At 42.3% G+C, this 20,270-nt stretch overlaps 2 protein-coding genes across 2 annotated transcripts in view; both read left to right on the top strand.

Annotated features, from left to right (window-relative positions):
- LOC145425247 (ribonuclease inhibitor-like) overlaps window positions 1-20,270 on the top strand; it is a 56,952-nt gene that overhangs the window by 15,849 nt on the left and 20,833 nt on the right. The window lies entirely within an intron of this gene.
- Window positions 15,830-19,176, top strand: LOC145425231 (uncharacterized). The gene is made up of 6 exons (XM_080298206.1): window positions 15,830-16,759; window positions 16,876-16,947; window positions 17,048-17,166; window positions 17,270-17,330; window positions 17,446-17,540; window positions 17,651-19,176. The coding sequence occupies exons 1-6, from the start codon at window positions 16,724-16,726 to the stop codon at window positions 19,113-19,115; spliced, it is 1,848 nt and encodes a 615-aa protein (XP_080154332.1). The 5' UTR covers window positions 15,830-16,723; the 3' UTR covers window positions 19,116-19,176.

The following is a 20,270-nucleotide window of genomic DNA, read 5'->3' as shown; positions in this document are numbered from 1 at the left end:
GCAGGAGGGACTATGCGCTTACCTGCTGCTCTCTGGCAGGTAGCTCCATGCCCTCCTGGGTTTTAATTACACCTTAGAACACACATGCATCAACACTACAATGAGCGGGTGGAGGGAGGTTTGGAGTCTTCTCTCACCCCCATCCTCTGCGGCCTGCTGGAGCGGGGGGGCTAGGAGGAGTTGGCCGTCCGGCTGCGGTCTGGGGTGTGGGGCCTCCCTGCTGCTGCGGAGTCGGGGCGGTCTGCCTCTCCCCACCGCAGGGAAAAGGGTAACACTACCTGGGTCTGGGTGCAGTTCCCCCCTCCAGGGGCAAGGGTACCTAGACCCAGTTCGTAGAGTACGCTTGGGGAGTGTGATCGTGTATACAGCGTCTCTTTATGTCTGTCTCCACGTCGGTTGAGTGTGGAGTAAGTGCATATGAGAGCATGAGGGTGGGAATGGATGTTTGTGTCTGTGTGTGCCTGTATGTCTGTGTCTATATGTCAGGTTGGGTATCAGACGCCACCTCTCTGGGGACATCTCAGGCCCTCCAAGGTTTGGAGGCCTATCTCCCCCCACCACCACTTCCCCTGCCGGTGGCGGACTCCCTCAGGTGTCGGTGCGTTGGTGGTTCTTTGTGTCTGGGGATGGGCGTCCGGGTACACACCGGCTCACTCCTTGGCGGCCGCTTGTCGGGGCCTGGAGCCTGGGGCACTTCGGAGGTGGGGTGCCCCCGGCCTCTCGGCCTGGGGCTTGGTCACTCAGGCACAGCTGGCTGCTGGCGGAGCTCACGGGCGCGTCACTGCAACTCCCCTTGGCTTCTGCTCTGCGGCTGCTGAATGAGCCCTCATCTGGGACTCTCCTCAGCTCTTACTGGGACAGTGGCGCGGCTGCCCCTCTGTGGGTCTTCCTTGGTGTCTTGTGTTCTGGGGGCCTCTGGATGTCTCGAGTTTTGATCTCCTTCATACCTGCTTCATGCCCTGGAGGACGGGGCTGTGCCCCCCCACACACACACACACTCCCTAGCAGATCGTTACATGGAGAAATCTTTGGAATACAAGCATGCTGATCCACGCAGGTATGCACACAGGTGTACACACGGGTATTCACAGACACGGACTACAGCTTTCTTGGCTGCTGCCTCAAAGCACATTGTGCGCTGTCTATCTTGCGTGCTGCACAATATCGTTTATTATTTAGTATCTACTGATATCTACTGCTAGCTAGTTTATTGTGATGGTGCTTTTTTTTTCTTATTATGTTGCTCTTTGTTGTTTGCTTTCTCTTCTGTTTTTTTTTTCTCCATACAGGTGACCCAGGAGTTTTGGTTTTTTTTTCTCTCTTCCCCCCCTTCTCACCGTCTCTTCTCCCCTTTGGTTTTCTTTCTCTCCCTCTTTCTTTCATTCTTTCTCCCTGTCCTATCCCACAGTCATGTCTGTCCTGTTTGCAACTGAAAATAAAATAAATTCATAATTATAATAAAGGTCAATCAAATGGACCAATATGGCAAGGCCATGATGACCCACTTGGTAAAATAAATCCTCTTGGCATCTTTCTTGGCCTTAAGACAACAATTCTGATGGCTATAGATCCAAACGGGACACACAAAAGAAAAAAGAATCTTTTATTCTGGATAAAACAGGGAGCCAATAAATGTTCTGTTTCTAGTCCCTGTCAGGACTCTCGCTGCAGCATGTTGCTCAGAGCAGTCTGGAATTGATTTTTGACTAAATAATTAAAACTAATAATAATATATTACTATATTATATTACTAACAAATCCAGGACACCCCTGTTGATCCAGCAGCTCTTAATGAAGTTTGTAATAAGAATCGTGGTGAGTTCATTAGAAACATTTCACTTTTCTTTTTTAAATCAGTCATTACTGGAAGTGCAAAAACAGTGGGATTATATATGAGAAGGACGGACTCAAAGACTGTCGTGTATCACATATGTATTACATCGATGTCCAAAATCAATGCATCATTAATGAAACTGAAACAAAAGTACTGAATTTCATGTGGAAGACCAAACCTCAGCATTCAGGAAAGTCTTATACAGGAGCAAAGATAATGGACGTTACCCGGAGTTTTCCACTGTGAAACCAGGAATAACAGCTTAAAAATGTTGTTGGATTTCTGTGATCTAAATCATTGTCAGCCTGGCAGGCAAATAGCGTGGACACCAAAGTTTGTGAACGTGATAACCTGAGAACAAAGACATGTAGGATTTTAAATCGGTACTGTTAAGGTTCAAAATACTGGGGATGGAGACAAGAGAAAAATCACAATAACAACACTGGTCCAGTCGGGTTGAGTCAAACGATGATGATCACACGCGTGGGAGATGGACACTGATGCAGACAGCCTCAGATCTCAAAATGGTGGAGCATTGCTCAAACTCTTATAGCCTCTGGTGCCTCCACCTTATCATAAAAGCCTAAACATTCACATGCTTTTCTCTCACAAGCTACGACCTTGGCTCCCCGTTTATCTGCTCCTGCTGAGTTGGGGCAGAAAACTCCAGCATGCTCTGTTCTCTTCTAATCAGACAAATAAGGCGATGGCTTTCTGCAGCAGTATTATGCATCATAAAACAATATCATTCATCCACAATAAATCAGCAGTCTACTTTAATGCAAATCAGTTTAACTAATGCAATAGTTGTCAGCTTCTTCTAATTCAGGAGAATAATGCAAACTAAAACTACATAATAATTCACAATCTTTAGTTAGGGGTATAACATGGCATAAAATAATATTATAATCTAACAGTATGCTGCTGCCTCTCTCTCATGTTACTTAAAAAATTAACCCCACAGCTTCAATAACCGTATCTAAAAATCTCTCAGTGAAAGTTACGGTTGTAGGTTTGGAAACATTTTGGGGTAGCCAGTGTTAAATAGAGACAGGGCCACATTCTTTATCTAATCATTGTAATGAAAGAAGCACATTAAAAACTATATGAGAGTTTGCTTTTAACAAGCATGTAATGACTCTACTTAGTTTAGGTAGTCTTAGGGAGTCAAACTGAAAGTAGCATTTTGTGGATGTTTTCCCTGCTGCCCGATCCCATCAGTCTCTTAAAGCATCATTTTTATGCGCCCTGGTGTGAAAGTGGTTTCATGGCGCTACAGGTTACCTGAGCACATCAGGTATATTACGGTTGAAAACCAGTGCCCGGCCTTCCAGTGGGTGTTCGACCCCTCGTGCACAGCTCAGGAGTCTAAACGACCCAGCAGTTATGGACATGTGTGTTTTTGGTGTGCTGTCCCTCGTTCTCCCTGCTTGCAGGTATATCTGTGTGTGTGTGTGGATGCCGGAGTTTCTGAGAGCACCCGTTTACAGGCACCTTCAGGCCTGGTGGGTGTGGCCCTGCCAGGTGGTTGGCCACACTTGAAGACCATCACACAGCTGATCAAGCCTTGTCAGAGGAGCTACTTGAGAATGCGGTGGCGCTCTCTCTGACGCTGGATCATTGCGTGACTTCACGTTAGTCTCTCGGCCAGTCAGTACGGATAGTCTGCCGCATTGTATGTGTCTTACGGCTGCCTGTTTGTTATCTCCCCAGGAGAAGCGTGGAGACGAGAGGGCAGCGAGCACGGGGTGCTCAGACACTGAGGAGCGGAGACAAGGAACACTAGCACTGGGAAGAGGACATTTCACGGGAGTCGGGAACGCACTGCGGATTTATTGTTATTTTCCATTCACTGTAAATAAACGCACTGCTTGCATTCAGAGCTCCGTGCCTGGCTCCTCCTTCCTCACATCCCCACGGTTGACGCTGGCCAACCGTGACAAATAGCTTTTCTTAGATTCATTATTAGTTCAACATTGACAAATAGTAGTTGACTAATATCAGGAGCCAAAAAGAAAACAAAAAACAAACTAAATAAATATTTCAGACGCTGAAAATAAATTATTACGGTTGTTTAAATTTGCTGTCAGCAAGTTAGGTCTAATGCATGTAGTCAATCTAATGAATCAATATTACATGTAAAAAGTACAGAACTGAAAATGAAACTAAAATATAACGGTAAATGAACTGGTTCTTGTATAAAACCTTTCTACAACTTGCCTCATTCATGCACTCACTTTTTTCTATGCTTTTTCTCTGTAAGTGCTTTCTATCTAATATTAATACGCATTCATCCTCCCGATGGATGCATCGGAGAGCAACTTGGGGTTAGCATCTTGCCCAAGGATATTTGGCATGCAGGCTGGAGCAGGCGGGGATTGAACCAGCAACTTTCTGATTAGTAGGTTTCCTGCTCTACCTGAGCTACAGACACCCCAATTTGTGGTGCTCTGGAAACAACACGTTCTCATCCCAACAGGTAACGATGCTATGTGACAAATCATCGGTATGTGTAAATGTGTTTTTTGTTCTAATCATGAATCGCTTTGTAAAACAAGACCTGATAGGGTTAAGGTTAAAGTTATGGTTAGAGTTAATGTTAGGGATAGGGCTGGAATGGACGGCTGGAGCCTCTCCTCCAAGTGTGTGTTACTGCCGCCATCAGCATTCTGTTGTATTCTGTTGTCTGCTTTTCTCTGTAAGCGCTTCGAGCCTGTACTTTTTTGCTTTAGCTGAGTAATGAAGTTGAATCAGTACTTTAACTTTCACTGGAACAATAGTATTTTTACTTCTACTTAAGTGGAGAATGTCTGATCTTTTGCCAACTCTGGCTGTCTCTCAGTCTTGGAATACCCACTTGTTGTCCAGCGGTGTCCTGGGAATATGGGAACTAGACAGACTGGGGAAACAATGGGAGGAGACACAAAGATGGAATCACTTTTACCATCTTTTATGTATTTGCTGGTCATCTTATTTCTTCTATTTTGCAAGCACAGTGTTGCAATCATTGTCTTTGTGGTACAATGACACAGGTAGAATGCAGGTGTTTTCATGTAACACGATGCCAGAAAGATGAGTAATGTGTTTTGAAGAGAAGATAAAACATCATGTTTGAACAAAGATAAGCAGCAGACACGTCTGTGTGTGAGTTGTTCAGGTTCAGTAAGAAGGTAATATGTCTGCAGAATTTGTAATTCTTATGAAGATATTGCTTGTACAATAAATAAAATCCCTTTAACTTCTTCTGGAGAGTGTCTTTATATATTTAGTCATTTTGGGGCGATCCTTTATTTAGTAGTAACTCTAGTCGGGGATATATATCAGAGTTTACTTTCAGATATGAGCATTGTGTTTCCTGTGGATGAATGAATGAATTATTTATTTATGTAATTTTTGAAAGACTGGCTCATGTAAAATCTCTGAAAGTATGACAAAGCTCTCCTGTTACACTTTATGGACACCTGAGCGTCACCATGAGGGCCTGTCTTTATTCACTTTATTCACTGAAATCCACTTTTATAATGAATTCACAGTAATCACTGACACCTTCAGAGCATTACATTCATTAAAGACGTCTTCTACACCTACTCTTCCAGACGACCGACACATACTTCAACCACTGCAGGTTAACCAGCCACTCATCAGTAAAGCAAAAACTAAATGTAAATGTCCTCATGTGGAAAAGACTGAAACACAACTCCCATATATCACTAATGTAACAGATCCATTTAGGGAGAGTGAGAACACTAGGCTGGATGTGTTTTAATGCAGGAACATTCATCATGTCTTCAGTTCAACAAATCATTTACATTGAATATGTGAGCTGGATGGTTACACGACACAATGTGATTGTCAACAATAACTGCAATGAACGCTGGTTTGAGGGCGGAGTCAAGGAGGCCATTTACGTGAAAAGGGAAAGACCCTCTTTGAATCAAGGAGGGGGCCTAAGGGTACATCTGTCACCATCTTACAATGCTGTGATTGCAGCCGTTCTCCAACTCTCTGTGAATGGTACTCAGGACCATTGATCAGTGGTTGTTGATCAATGGTCATGAGAATTTGCATAATCATGATTAAGGAACTGACCTCCCAGCCCATTGTTCCTTCAGTCGGCTGGTTTCTCTGACTGAAAACGCTACGTCCAGAAGAACAGAATCAACTTTTGGAGATTTACTTCCCTGATGATTGAGCACGCATCAAGACCTTTTAATCAGGCCAACAAATATCTTGTACTCAATTTTAGCAGCAGCCATTGTGACACTGATGATAAAACTTGTGTAAAAGTGCGAAGCTGTAAAAAAGTAATTATAAAAAAGTGTTTTTGTAGCTGAATGTTACTGGATAGCTGTTTCATCTGTAACACATCAAAATAACCTGCTAAGGTTTAATAGGCTATAAGGAACACACTCACTTCCTGAGCCCTGGGCAATAAGAGACGTTTTGTGTTTTATGATTTATTGATATGTTTGATCCTTTCTGACCTGCGTTAATGAAGCAGTCATTAGAGCACCATGTCCGCTAGAATAGTTCTGTAGTTTGATGCTTGAGTCGTTGCAGACTTGTTGAAACTCCCTCACCCGTCAAAGCAGCGTCTTTGTTATTCGAGTCCAGCAGATGGCAGTGTTTCACTGTCTGACGGCTGTCTGAAGCTTCAGCTGGATTATCCGTTTTCATGTTTGATTAGAGGTTTGTGTGTGTGTGTGTGTGTGTGTGTGTGTGGGTTTTTAGCCACGAGTTGTCCACGATAAAGCATATTGAATGGCCTGTCTAATATTGTTAGAATTCTCCTTTGGGTTAGTTTCATTACTCAATCGGGACATTTATTTGGAAAAAGAAAAAAAGAGGGGAAAAAAAGAAAAAAAAAGAAAAGAATTAAAAATAAATAAATCCTCATAGTTTACATTTACAAATATCAATACTGAATGTTACGTCCCTCTGCAGCTTCTAATCGTCTCAGTGTTTTCAGCTGGTGCTAATTGGCCACACCTAGTCAGGTGTGGATAAAAGCATACCTGAGGCAAGCTTCCCGGCAGTGCACTAGTCTTTGCCTTGGTGGCACCAGCCATTTTAGCCAACCTGGTTTTCCATTTTAGGATGAAACCTCTTCTCACCCACACTCTGCTATTCATCTCTGTTTTTATGTTGCGGCTTTTGAGCCGGGTCGTAACATGAGTATAATCACACTGGAAGTACCAGCATCAGGAATGTGGTTTCTTCTTTTTGGATCTATAATATTTAGTCTGGTTAGTTATTGTTACTGTAACCAGTGCAAAATCTGCTCTGATGACTCAACGTTAATGTTTGAGCCCCTGAGCGCTAAAAGAAGTGTTTTGTAAAGTATTAAAACTACCTTTAATGGAAGGAAAAACGGATCACTGCTTCCTATAAGAGTTGGTTTTCTCTGTGTGTGTAGCCACTCTGTGCCTGGTGGACTTGGCTGGCAGTGAGCGAATGGTGAAGAGCCAGTCTCAGGGTGACCGTTTCAAAGAGATGACCGCCATCAACAGCTCACTGTCCAACCTGGGCGTCGTTATCGCCGCTCTGGCCAAAAAGGTCTGCAGCTGCAGTTTCTGTAGTCTTAGATGTCACACCTGCTTTCTTTACATTTACAGTATTAATGATTTTTTTGGCCTTTGTGTTCCAGGAGACTTACGTAGCTTACAGGAACTCGAAGCTCACGTACCTCCTTCAGGGATGTTTGGGGGGGAAACGGCAAAACGTGAGTTTGTTGACATCACAAATCTTTATAATGACGACACATAAAACTGAAGGAATTTATCCCCAAAAAATATTTAACAGCGTTTGATCTCATCACTTCAGATTGTGACTGTTTATTCTTTGGCACTAATTTTGGATGTCTTTATTTGCAGCTTGATGTTTGTTAACATTGCTCCGGAGCCCGACAGCTTTGGGGAAACTCTGAACTCATTGAGGTTTGCCAGCAAGGTCAGTGCAGTCTTGTTTCCAGTGTTCATTGGACAGAGTACATTAATGATGTCCTTACATCAGCTGTTTATGGTAAACCAAAGCCATACTCCATATCCATTTTAATACCTTGGTATGTAATTCATACTCACATTTTGTCTGAAGAGTAGGGATGTTCCTGGCGTCTTATTTACTAGTCGACTAATCGAGGGGGAAATAATTAGACTAACCAACTAATGTAAAACTAAGGAACATTCAGATATTGAGTTGATTTTCAGAACTGATTAATAGAAACTGTCAAACTAGACGCAGAGGTATCTTAAACCATTTATCACATTCTGTTAAATACAAATGAAAATGCATTACTACAAAAGATGTTCTATTAAAATATGACAATCATTTGAGAATCTAAAAGTACGTCTAAGTGTGGCGAGAATGATTCAGGTAATACATTATACAGCCGTTTTCTAGTCAGGTTGTGGGGGCAGCAGGAAGGACTACTCCTGACCACAGCTGATAGATGTAAACTGGCTAGCATGACCAAGGATGCTGGGGCCTCCTACTGGTAGGACGTGCCCAGCTGGAACAGCCTCCTGGCCAAGGTGGCTGTCACCTTTTGATGTGAAGGAGTAGTGACTCTACTCTGAGCCCCTCCCCCATTGACTTAACTGCTCTCCTAAAGGAGAGGTTTTCCACCTCTCAGGAAATTAATTTCCTCTGCGTGTATCTGCGATCTCAGTGTTAACAAGAAGATCAGGGTAGATTAATAGATTTATGGCGTTTCTCAACAACAGTGCACCATCTGGTGGTAGATCGCTGCCTAACATTTAGAACACAATGTACCAGCATTGGGCATCAATTAAAATGTTAACAATTAGATTGAACGACTGGTAAGTCTGATACAGACTAGTGACAATTAGTCGACTAGTCACATAAATCCCTGATAGAGCCCACAGAAGTGGCCTGCACCATGTGTGTGGCTTGCTTTGCAGTTTAACCACCAAAACACTCGTCTGCAGTGGAATTTCTTTGAGCTAATCGATTCATTTCATCTTCTAATTAATGTGGAAAATGGTGGCAAAGGTGGATGAAATGAGTGATTCCTAGAGTTACATTTTATTGCCTTTTTTCTTTCCTTTTCTTAAAGTTATGAAGGCATCTTGGATGCCATTTCAGTGAGTGGGGGTTAATGCCCCACACTCTTTTCTGTCACTGCTTTGAATGCACAGACTGGTCTTAATGTTGATCTTTGTGATCTTCAGTGTTACGACCCGGCTCAAAAGCCGCAACATAAAAACAGAGATGAATAGCAGAGTGTGGGTGAGAAGAGGTTTCATCCTAAAATGGAAAACCAGGTCGGCTCAAATGTTCTGTGAGTCATAGGAATCTACTAACATTTCCATGATAGAACAAGGCTGCAACCTTTGTACACTATATAAGGCAAAGAACTAATTAGCCTCATTTTGTTTTCATTCTGAGGCTTGTTTTTTTAGCACATACAAACAACTCTTCTTATGAGAATATTAGGACGCGTCTTGTATATATGATCGGCTCGCACATGGCCCGAAGATTGGTTTACCTTCTGCCATGTTGAGGCCAAAAACCCTGAGGACAGAAAAAAACAAAAAAAAACAAATGGTAGGTTGTCTCTGTGTGAGAGACGTTGGCATTATACCCGATATTTTTTTAAAAATGCAATGTGTGGATTTCTTTTACAGACAACATCTGCCATGTTGTGGACTGCTCAGAGTCTCCCCCTCCAGCACTGCTAATCCAGATGTTGGATCTGTGTTTCCACAAGCCCCGCGAATTCTAGAGACTTATTCATCATGAAGAAAACAAGACAGTCGATCGATCGATTATTTGCGCAAGGGAGGCCACCATGAAAATGACCTCTAGATCCTCCTCCTCCTGCTGCCTTTATTGAGAGACCGTTCACACAAAACACGTCAGAACAAAGCCACGCCCAGACAAGGCAGTGTGTGTGTGTGTGTGTGTGTGTGTGTGTGTGTGTGTGTGTGTGTCAGTGTGTGTGTGTCTGTGTGTGTGTGTGTCTGTGTGTGTGTGTGTGTGTCAGACCTCCTGCTGACCAAAGGGTCATAAACGCAGGAAGGTTACATCAAAAGAAGCACAAGGATGTGTCTGTGATAAAAGACTACAGCCCCCCACCTTGATCCTCGAGAATCTGGGGGGAAGGACAGTGGAATTTCTTTCATCAGAGTTAAAACAATGTACAAATGGTAAACATAAAAATGACAAACATTTAACAATTCACTCTAACACCAGACCCCACCGACTCCGCCCCCCTCTCCAGGATGCTCACAGGACTCTGCAGGATCACACCCGTCTGAGGAAACGGAACTCAACATTAAACTCGCAACCTTCCACCTGCTGTCGATGGCACTGAATGAGTATGTGCAGGAGATATGTTATGGATGCCAATCCGGTCACCCCAGCCAGTTACAACACAGTTGCCTGTTTGAGCTGCCTGTGTTTTTCTTCGAGACCTGCTATGATGAGGTGATGGAAAAGCTCCGGACGCCCCGATTCATCCCGGCCATCCGTCTGTTTGTTTGCTCATACAGTGTCAGTGAGGCTGAAGCACAAATCATCAGCACTGCAGAGCGTTTTCTGTGTGAACTGAGATCAGTGCCGCACATTGTTTGCACCACTGATGAGAATGTCGGATACCTGCTAAATACCAATCATCACACCCGCGGAGTTAAATCAGCGCTGGGAGACACAAGATTTAATGTACATCTGTTATAAAAACCTTACTGTGCACTACACAGAAAATGAAATAAAAACGTATGCTAACACTTTTTTCTGGTCATTTGTGTTTGTGTTTGGTCAAAGTGATTATGGAAAACACGCTGAGAAAAATATATCCCAACCCTGCACACCCAGGGGGTTTAGGAAGTGTAAAGAAGCTCCGTATCGCTGTCAGTGAGGCAACAGGCTTAAAGCCGTCATTACCTGACGTGGAGCGTTTTTAAAAGGAGATGACACATATACTCTTCATAAACCTGCAAGGATAGAGGACACAGAAATGCAAGGATACAGAAATGCAAGGATACAGAAATAGTTTTGGTTAACGGGACTGACAAACAGTTTCAAGCTGATTTGGTTGACATGCGTGAATATTCTGCGGATGATGATAATGTTAGGTACTTATTGACATGCATAGATGTGTTTTCTAAGTATGCATGGGTTAGGTGCCTTGAAACCAAGACAGGACAGGCTGTTGCTGAGGCTTCTGGTGATATTCTGAGAGAGGGCCGTGTGCCTGAAAAACTCCAAACAGATTTAGGGAAGGAATTTTATAATAAACATTTAAAAAACTAATGGAGCAGCATAACATCACACATTTTTCAACCTTTAGTGAAATGAAATCATGTGTGGTAGAGCGTTTTAACCGCACCTTAAAGGGGAAAATGTGGAAATACTTAACATCAGTTAACTCGCCAAGATATGTTAATGTGATCCAAGATCTTGTACAGTCCTATAACCTGTCTTATCACAGCTCTATCAAAATGACCCCACCGAGGTGTGCAAAGATAATGAGAAAGCAGTCTTTAACACCCTGTACAAAATGAAACCCCAAAAACCGGTGACTTTTAAATTTAATGTGGGCGATACAGAGAGAATATCTAAACTACGAGGCATATTCTGAAAGGGTTACCATCAGACCTACACAGACGAGTACTTTACCATAAAGGAGCGTTTAGGAAGAGACCCTCCCGTATACAAACTGGAGGATCTCACAGGAGCTGCGGTGAAAGGTGTAATTTATGAATACACAGCAGGTGACTATTGACAAAAACAAAAGGTTTCAAATAGAGAAAATACTTGGCAGAAAAAAGAGGACCGAAAAAAGTTAGCGCTGGTCAAATGGCTCGGTTGGCCTTCTCATTTGAAAATCATGGATCCCTGAAAAAGACATCGTTGAAGTGTGATTAACAGAGACGCCGCAGCTCTGCATACTTTCATTCTGCACTAGACAAAGACTGATAAAGGAAGGAAGGAATGGATAAAACGAACAACAACAACGCAGGCTTTTATGTGAGCCTCTTCTCGAATGCTTCAGCACATGTTTATCCAGGCAATAAGAAATCTAATTTTAGAACAAAGCTAGCAAAACCTGTTGTTTTAAATGAACCGTATGAGGTCGGTGTTATAGAATTTCAATACCCAAGACTATGCTTGTCTTTTCCACAATCAGATTCGCGAGTGGAAATTTATGATCCAGTCAAAGATGGAGCATTGTCCATAACCGTGATTGAGCTGTCTGTGGGGCATTATGCATCTGTGGCGCAGATAATAAAACATTAAAACATAACACCGACATTAAAACACAATACAGTGAAGTTAGTAACTATGTTAGTGTTATGGGCCCTAGGGGCACAGTTCTCACATTTAGAGGGAGACTGGCAGGAATCTTAGGATTCAAATCAGAAGACCCGTTTGTACTTCATTATAAAAACACATACGCACCACATCCTGCAGACGTATACGGCGGAAAATAGAACATTTTTATTTATGCAGATATCGTTGATTACCAGCTTGTGGGTGACGCCCATGCGCAGCTATTAAGAGCAATAAATATAACAGACGATGACCGTCGGGGAGCCATTCTTCAATTTGACAGCCCACACTACACACCAGTCTCCAAATCCTTAATCGATGACATAGAAATTGATTTGAAAGACGACCAAAATCAACACATACCCTTTTTATACGGGAAGGTGTTTGTCAAGTTCAACTTCCGACCCATAAGACACCATTTTTAAAAAATAAGGATGTCTGTCTACAACACAGATGAAGCAAAATATGTAAGATATTATTTAAATCAGGCTGGTGGAGAATTGAATGGTTATATTGGGACCAGCACGCAATGTGGCGCAGGTCTGGGAGGTTTGTTCCGCAGCCTGTTTAGAATTGCTGTACCGTTGTTTAAAAAAGGAGTCAGCATAGTCAAACCCCACCTAAAAACAGCAGCATCAGGCATAGTGTCTGATGTGATATCCAACATAACCAAGCCAACATCTACTGAGCAGGATGGCAACAGCTTGTATGTGTATACACCCAAACCTTCTAAGACCCCTCCCACTGCACGCATGCGTGATACGCCGCCGCCTAAAAAGCGTAAAACGACAAAACCTGCCAGGAAAGCCACCAAACGGAGACAACCACGCGGAGTGAAAAGACCCAGAACCAGTCGTTCAAAAACTACAGCATGTGACATCTTCTAAATGGCTCTGTTACACAACCAATCAGAGAATGTCTAAAAACAGAGCTCGATCTTTTTACTGTCCCATACACACAAACGTCCATAGAGAAAACGACCTTTATTGAAATTCCGCCAGTTTCTGCAATCACAGACGGAGGTCCAATCGAGTTTAAATCTCATCGTCCGGAGAGGATTACCTGGATCTAAACGATTCCTATATCTACACACGAGTAAGAATCACAGATGCTGACGGCACAAACTTAGGCAGGGATGATTATGTAACGGAGCGGAAAGGCTGATTTTATTTCCACAGTGTTTTGTGTGTTTTTTTTTTTTTTAAAGGAAGGAAACCTTCCTCAAAACGGGCAGAGCAGTGGAGCCGCCAAGGGAAAGCACACAATTTAAACTGTAAGATTAAAAATATAATTTATTATATTTAAATAGTTAAAAATGTAAAATGAATTAAAACAACCTTGGCCAAGGGGTAACACAGTAAAAATCAATAAAGCATAACATTAAAAGTCCTGTGGCCTGCGCCACGACCTAAAAGTCCCAGGGAGCTAAGAAATCCAGCAGGTGGTATAACCAAAGGAACCAGCGGAGTCCTCGCCTCCCTCTCGCACTCACGCCCGATATGCCCGGGTGGGCAGAGCTCTCAACTCCGCCCGCCGCTTCTTTAAAACTGGAAATCGGCACAGCCGTCTCGTGGCTTCCGCTGGTGCTCTCTGCGCGCTGGTGCCTCTGCGCGCTGGTGCCTGCATTAGCCAACTCTAGCCGCCTTAGAAGAAGGGAAAACCCGGCGGCGTCTCGCCGCCCTATCGATGTTTCTGTTCCGGTTGCCACCGCTTTCCTGTGGCACACCAACCGGCACCAGCCCGTCTGGGCTTGTGGCACCGCCACCGCCTGATACCGTTCACTCTCTCAGTCCTCACTCCACCATCAATCTCCTCTCTCTCGTCTCCCATCACTCTTATTGGCCCCCGGGACCTCACAGGTGTGTCGGGTTCATAATCAAGGAGGGGCGGAGACTTTCCAGGACAAGTCACCGATGAATACCATAAAACATGCAATAAAACCAAGAATAGAACACTATACAATATTAAAATATTAAAGAAAGTAAAAACAAAACCAAACATGCACAATAAAAATATCTTAGGTAACTTGTCCCTCTCCACCCCGTGACACAAACGTGGGACTTGTTAATTATCCAGGTTGCACCTTATTTAGTCAGGTAGATGTAAATTTGGGGGATCGCTTGATCAGCCAATCATCCAACACGTATCCATACAGAGGCATAATAGAATGTCTTATCAATTATAATAAGCAGACTTTAGACACACAGTTCAGCAGCGCTTTATTCTGTACAGACACAGCCTCGCACATGAATGATACATGTATAGAAGGGGAGAGCCAGGGTCTGGTGACCAGAGGTACTTATACAGCGAATAGCAGTATTGTTGAATTGATTGCTCCAGTACACGCAGACCTGTTTTTTCAAGAAAAATTATTACTTAATGGAATCGATCTGTCGCTGAAATTTGTGCGCTCTAAAGACGAATTTGCTCTCATGACTGGAGCTAACACCGCGTATAAAGTTAAAATCGTCCCTGCCAGCTTATTTGTGAAAAGAATCAGTGTCTCACCAAGTGTCAGGCTGGCACACGGCAAGGCGCTGCATCATGCAAATGCAAAATATGCTGTAGACAGAGTTTCTTTAAAGACCTTCTCCACACCTGCTGGGGCAAGAATATCAACTAATTTATTTATGGGCAGGTTGCCTAAATTTGTCATCATCGCCTTCGTGGATAACGAAGCTTATCCTGGTTCTTTTACACGTAATCCATTTAATTTTAAAACTGATGAAGGACATTCAGGGAACGTATCATTAGTTCAAACAGGGAGCGTGAGGCTGGAAACCCGTTTCAGAAATCCGCTACCCCGAACAATGAACCTGGTGTGTTACTCTGTATTTGATTCAGTCATCCAAATATCTAATATGAGACAAGTGCTGCTGGACGACTACTAAAGATTCAAAATGAATACAATAGAACTAACCAGCATTGTTAAAAGGATTAGTAACAGGGCTCATCTTCTAGGCGTCTTAGCATGTGACCAGCTGCCAACAAAGCCCATCAGATATCCATGCATGGGCATTGTGAATACAGATCCATCAGACTTACCTGGGAAGCACTGGTTGGCGTTCAATATCACAAAAGACAAGCAAGGGCACTTTTTTGACAGCTTCGGTAACTCACCTGATAAGTTTTCACCCGAGATAAAAGTTTTTCTTTTAAAAACACCGCTCGGATATTGTATTCTGGGAGACAGGTTCAGAAGGACTTTTCGGTAACCTGCGGACAACACTGTGTGCTTTTTCTATATCATGTCCAAAAAGGAGCGTCTTATTCAAGACTAATTAATATGTACAGTGATAACCTTGTTTGTAACGATGCAATGGTTTGTCATTTTGTTAACAAAACAAGACCTGTTTCTGCATGTTTTGAAAATAACTTTGTGTGCAGCGCGGATACTGATTCAAGTAACAAATAATAAAAGATAACAGAAGAGAATATCGTTTCATCTGGTATTTATTTTCACCTAATTGCTAAAAACATTATTTAGTAATAATAAAATCTTTAAACATCAGCACAGAGTTCAAAAAGTAGTAAAAAGGGGAAAACTGTCATCTGTTTAACTAAACAATATAGACATAAATAAGAAAAAACACATAAGTAGTAGTGTATAAAAAGGGAAACAAATGCGAGGTTAAATGATCTTTTTTCAAGAATAAGAAAAACAAACATAATTTTAAAATTCATTAAAATTCGATCCACCCGCTTCTACTCTGCCTTGATTTTTTATGTGTGGTAAATAAGCTTTGATCGCTCAGTGACCGCTTCTTGTGCAAACCATTTGTTTCCACACTCGGGTCGCCAGTGTCGCCTTTATATTGGCTAATAGTCCCCCTCACCTCAGCATTAGGAAAAGCAGACAGAGACTTTCTCCCTCACTATGTGTTAATAGACCTCTCTGCATTGAATCACACTTGTTATTAATCTCTGTCTCTCTTCCACAGCATGCCTCTTGTCCCATCTTCGTTCTCTCACCCCAACCACTCCTGGCAGATGGCCGCCCCTCACTGAGCCTGTTACTGCCGGCGCTTCCTCCCTGTTAAAAGGGAGTTTTTTCCACTGTCGCCAATGTGCTTGCTCATAGGGGGTCATATGATTGTTGGGTTTTTCTCCTTGTGTATATTATTTTAGAGTCTACCTTACAAAGTAAAGCACCTTGAGCCGACTGTTGTTGTGATTTGGTGCTGTATCAATAAAACTGAAGTGAATTGAAATAACATAAAAGGACATAATGCTGCAGGTTGGCTTTCTTTCTTTTCTGATTCACCAGTTTGTATGCATCTTTTCACAGGAGTGACCTAAGGACGGCTGTAGCCTACCCTTATTTACTTATATAATGAACAACATATAGTGTAATGTGGTGTAAAATAGAGTGTTTTCTTTTAATTTAATGACATAAAGCAGGGATCAAATGTTTCCATGGTGACTGTTTTAGAATTGTGTATTTTTAAATCTGCATCAGACTTGAAAAAGAGCTCATCTGTGCAAGAAAAACCATCAAGTCAGGAGTATTTTCATATCTACATTTGATCTTACACAAGTTTTGAAGAGTTTTGGAAAGTTTCTCTTCCCCAACTGTGATAGAACAGCAGCGTTTTAATGGAAGCCAGTAAAGGGATCTACAAACCCATCAGGGTATGTGACACTTTTTGTTTTTACTGCATTTTTGAAGAATTTGATGTAGTTTTAAAAAGCTGACAAACTGAGAATCAATTTAAGTTACAATGAGTAATTTCTTATTTCTTTGACAGGTGCTGTTCAACACACCCATATATAACACAGCTGTGGAGATCTGCTGGTATCTACCAGGTTACAGGGCTCAGGTAAGACCCAGATCCATCCAAACCAAAACTGAGATAAAATGTCAGGTGATTTCTGAAGACCTGGGAGTGATGCTGATTAAATGTCTCCTTTTATTTTTAGATTGCAATGATGATGGAATTCCTCAGACTTCAGAAGGAAAACCAAATACCATCAAGCCTCACTGCAGAAGATATGGGAGATCTTTTGGTGGAGAGGAGCAAAGAGACAGTCAGAGAGCAGTGAGTTACTGTGACACCTACAGACCATCCACCTCACACCTGAAACTGTTTGTGCTGAAGTGTAAATGCTGAGAGAAAACCTCTCTTTTGTTTTCTTTTGAAGACTTTGGGAGTTTGAATTGGAGGGTTTGGAAGAAACAGAAGCCAAACCTCTTCTGAAACTGGTAAGACTAGAAAACTCACAAGAGTTTTAGTCATTTGGAGATCTTTTTTTTTTTTTTTACTACAATCACATAACCTCTCAACAAAAATGCAATGTAAACATGCTTTCTGTTTCAGGTGTGGGCAGTGAACACAATAAATAAAATGAGGGACATCGAGTTTCAAGCCCGGATGCTGCTGGAATTTCCAGAGGCCATACCTCCTAAATTTCAGTGAGTCACCTCTGACATAAAATCATTAACAGTCCAGCTACAGTATTTCAAAATTTCTGTTATTTTTTTAAATAGGTGTAAAAGATCATTCTTATAACTTTATTCTGCAGAACACCTAAGCTCCTCAGCAATGTCAGGAAGTACATTGACCTCCTTAAAGAGAGGCAGCAGGACGCACAAACCTCCAAACTGTTCACTGCAACAGACGTGGTGATAGAGGTGGTTCCCCGTGTCCTGCATGGCTTCTGGAAGCTTCCTTCTTACCCCCTACTGAACATGTCCTCCCAAAAATTGAGCATCCTCTCCACCAGTGTGACAAAGGCCACTTTGGATCGAGTGTCCAAATCTCTCCTAACAACGGAAAACCAGGCCATCTTCTCAAGGTCCATCAGAGATGACATGGTGCAAAGTATCCTGTCTGAAGTCAGAGAGAAATATTCAGAAAAGATTCTGCTGAGCCACATTGCAAACTTTGCACCAGGACTACTCAGGGCAATTTCTGATGTAGCAAAGACGAGCATATGCCAGATCTTCCAGCCCCCTTGTGAAAGTCCAGTAGTGTCTGATGTTCTTCCAACTAAAGAACCTCATCCTGAAGGTCTGCTGAAGTCAGATGTTCTTCCCACTTCCCAACCTCCAGTTGAAAGTTCACGAATTGCTGATATTTTTTCCACTCACGAACCTCCTTCCAAAAGTTCAACAAAGGCTGATGTTCTTCCAGCTAAAGAACCTGCTCATGAAAATCTGCTGAAGTCAGATGTTGTTCCTACTAAAGAACCAAAAGGACCTGATCGTGAACGTGTTCTGAAGTCAGATATTCTTCCTACTAAAGAACCACACGAACCTGCTCCTGAACGTGTTCTAAAGTCAGATGTTCTTCTTACTTCCGAACCTCCTTTTGAAAGTTCAACAAAGGCTGATGTTCTTCCGACTAAAGAGCCTGCTTGTAAAAATCTGCTGAAGCCAGATGTTGTTCCTCCTAAAGAACCTCAAGAACCTGCTTGGGAAAGTGTTCTGAAGTCAGATGTTCTTCCTACTTCCGAACCTCTTTTTGAAAGTTCAACAAAGGCTGATGTTCTTCCGACTAAAGAGCCTGCTTGTAAAAATCTGCTGAAGCCAGATGTTGTTCCTCCTAAAGAACCTCAAGAACCTGCTTGGGAAAGTGTTCTGAAGTCAGATGTTCTTCCTACTTCCGAACCTCTTTTTGAAAGTTCAACAATGGCTGATATTCTTCCCACTGGAGAACCCGCTCGTGGAAGTCTGCCAAAGTCAGATGTTCCAGATGTTCATCCTACTAAAGAACCTCTCATTGAAAGTTCATCAAAGGCTGATGTTCTTCCTACTAAAGAGCCTGCTTCTGAAAGTCTGGCAACGTCTGATGATCTTCCTAGTGAGGAACTCCCTTCTGTATGTCTATCCATGTCTGAGCCAGTTGTCTCTTTTACTAATAATTCAGAGAAGTCTGACAACATTAAAATCAAGGAGAAAAAGGAGAAAAAGAAGAAAAAAAAGGGCTTCTGCCAAAAATTCAGAGCCCTGTTCTGTTGTTGCTTCAGACCCCAAGAAACTGACTGATTTTGAGAATCCAATCTGTTTGTTCCAACTCTACAAAATCAAATAAAATGATTAATCAATATTTTTTCCATGAGTCTGCATCTATGATTAAAGAATATTTTTCCTTCAGATGTTTATAAGGGTTCTCAAAATACCTCCACAAGTCCAACAATTGTTAACATATTAGTGTTGTTATCTTTAAGAGAATCTGAACTTATTCTTACTCTTAACATATCAACAGCAGTAACTGAAACCTGGAAATGAAAAAAAAGTTACCAACAATTATTAACATTGCTTCACATCTTTGTTTAGTAATGGCCCAGATACACATTGGCACATAGCAGGACCTCAGTGTTTATGAGTATTCTTCCAGACTTAGGAATATTAATAAAAGGAGCATCTACATGCCACAAAGCTGATGAGAACCACACATGTCTTCCAACATCCTCAGATTTGTGTTTTACAATTAAGAGGAACTTTGCATAAGGTTTGCCATATGCTCAAATCCTCAAAGGTCTATTATTTTTCATAGTTTGTCCTTTCAACCAAAGTTAAAAACTTCTGCGGACATCAGCAGTTTATTCTTTTGCAATCAAACTCTTAAAATTAGAACATTTCCACCAAACCTGGGTGGGTGCTGGAGCTCCAGGAAGGAAAACTCAGAAGAGGAGGAAAAACAGTCCAAAGAAACAGTTCAGGAGGCCAACCGCATGGCCATCAACTGAGACAATTCAGTTCAGGAGGCGTTTCTCCCGTTGAAAATGCTACGTCCAGGTGAACAGAATCACCCTTTTGGGATTTCTACCACGTATTTATCACTAGATTTACTAAACCTGCACAAATTTGCGTAACTTCCCTAAACCCAACACCCCCTAGAATTACTGGCTTTTTTATTTTCTGGTGCAAGTCCCGAGGTGTTAATCACCCCTGCTGAGATTTTCACAGGTCGTCAGCTCATTTCTCCTCCAGCTTTTGTTGTGCAAACCACCCATTATCCTTGAGGCCTGGCACATTTGCATTTGCACACTCAGAGTTGCTCAGATCCAAGTCAGGCCAAACCTCTGTGTTACGACTTTCAGAAATGCCTGCCGTATCTATACAAAATATCCCACACATTGACTGACCTGCAAATATAAAAGATACACATTCACACCTTCCTTGACTCTCAGCACAGAT

This window comes from Astatotilapia calliptera, chromosome 3 (assembly GCF_964374335.1).
Source record: "Astatotilapia calliptera chromosome 3, fAstCal68.1, whole genome shotgun sequence".
Taxonomy (NCBI): Eukaryota; Metazoa; Chordata; class Actinopteri; order Cichliformes; family Cichlidae; genus Astatotilapia; species Astatotilapia calliptera.
Note: the sequence above shows the minus strand (reverse complement) of the source record. Positions and strands in the feature narration are given on the sequence as shown.

Excerpts from the sequence above, each read along its gene's own strand:
- LOC145425231 (XM_080298206.1), top strand. The coding sequence starts at position 16,724 with ATGGAAGCCAGTAAAGGGATCTACAAACCCATCAGG. Across the intron at positions 17,167-17,269 it reads AAAGAGACAGTCAGAGAGCA|ACTTTGGGAGTTTGAATTGG; the intron begins GTGAGTTACTGT and ends TTTCTTTTGAAG. Across the intron at positions 17,331-17,445 it reads CCAAACCTCTTCTGAAACTG|GTGTGGGCAGTGAACACAAT; the intron begins GTAAGACTAGAA and ends TTTCTGTTTCAG.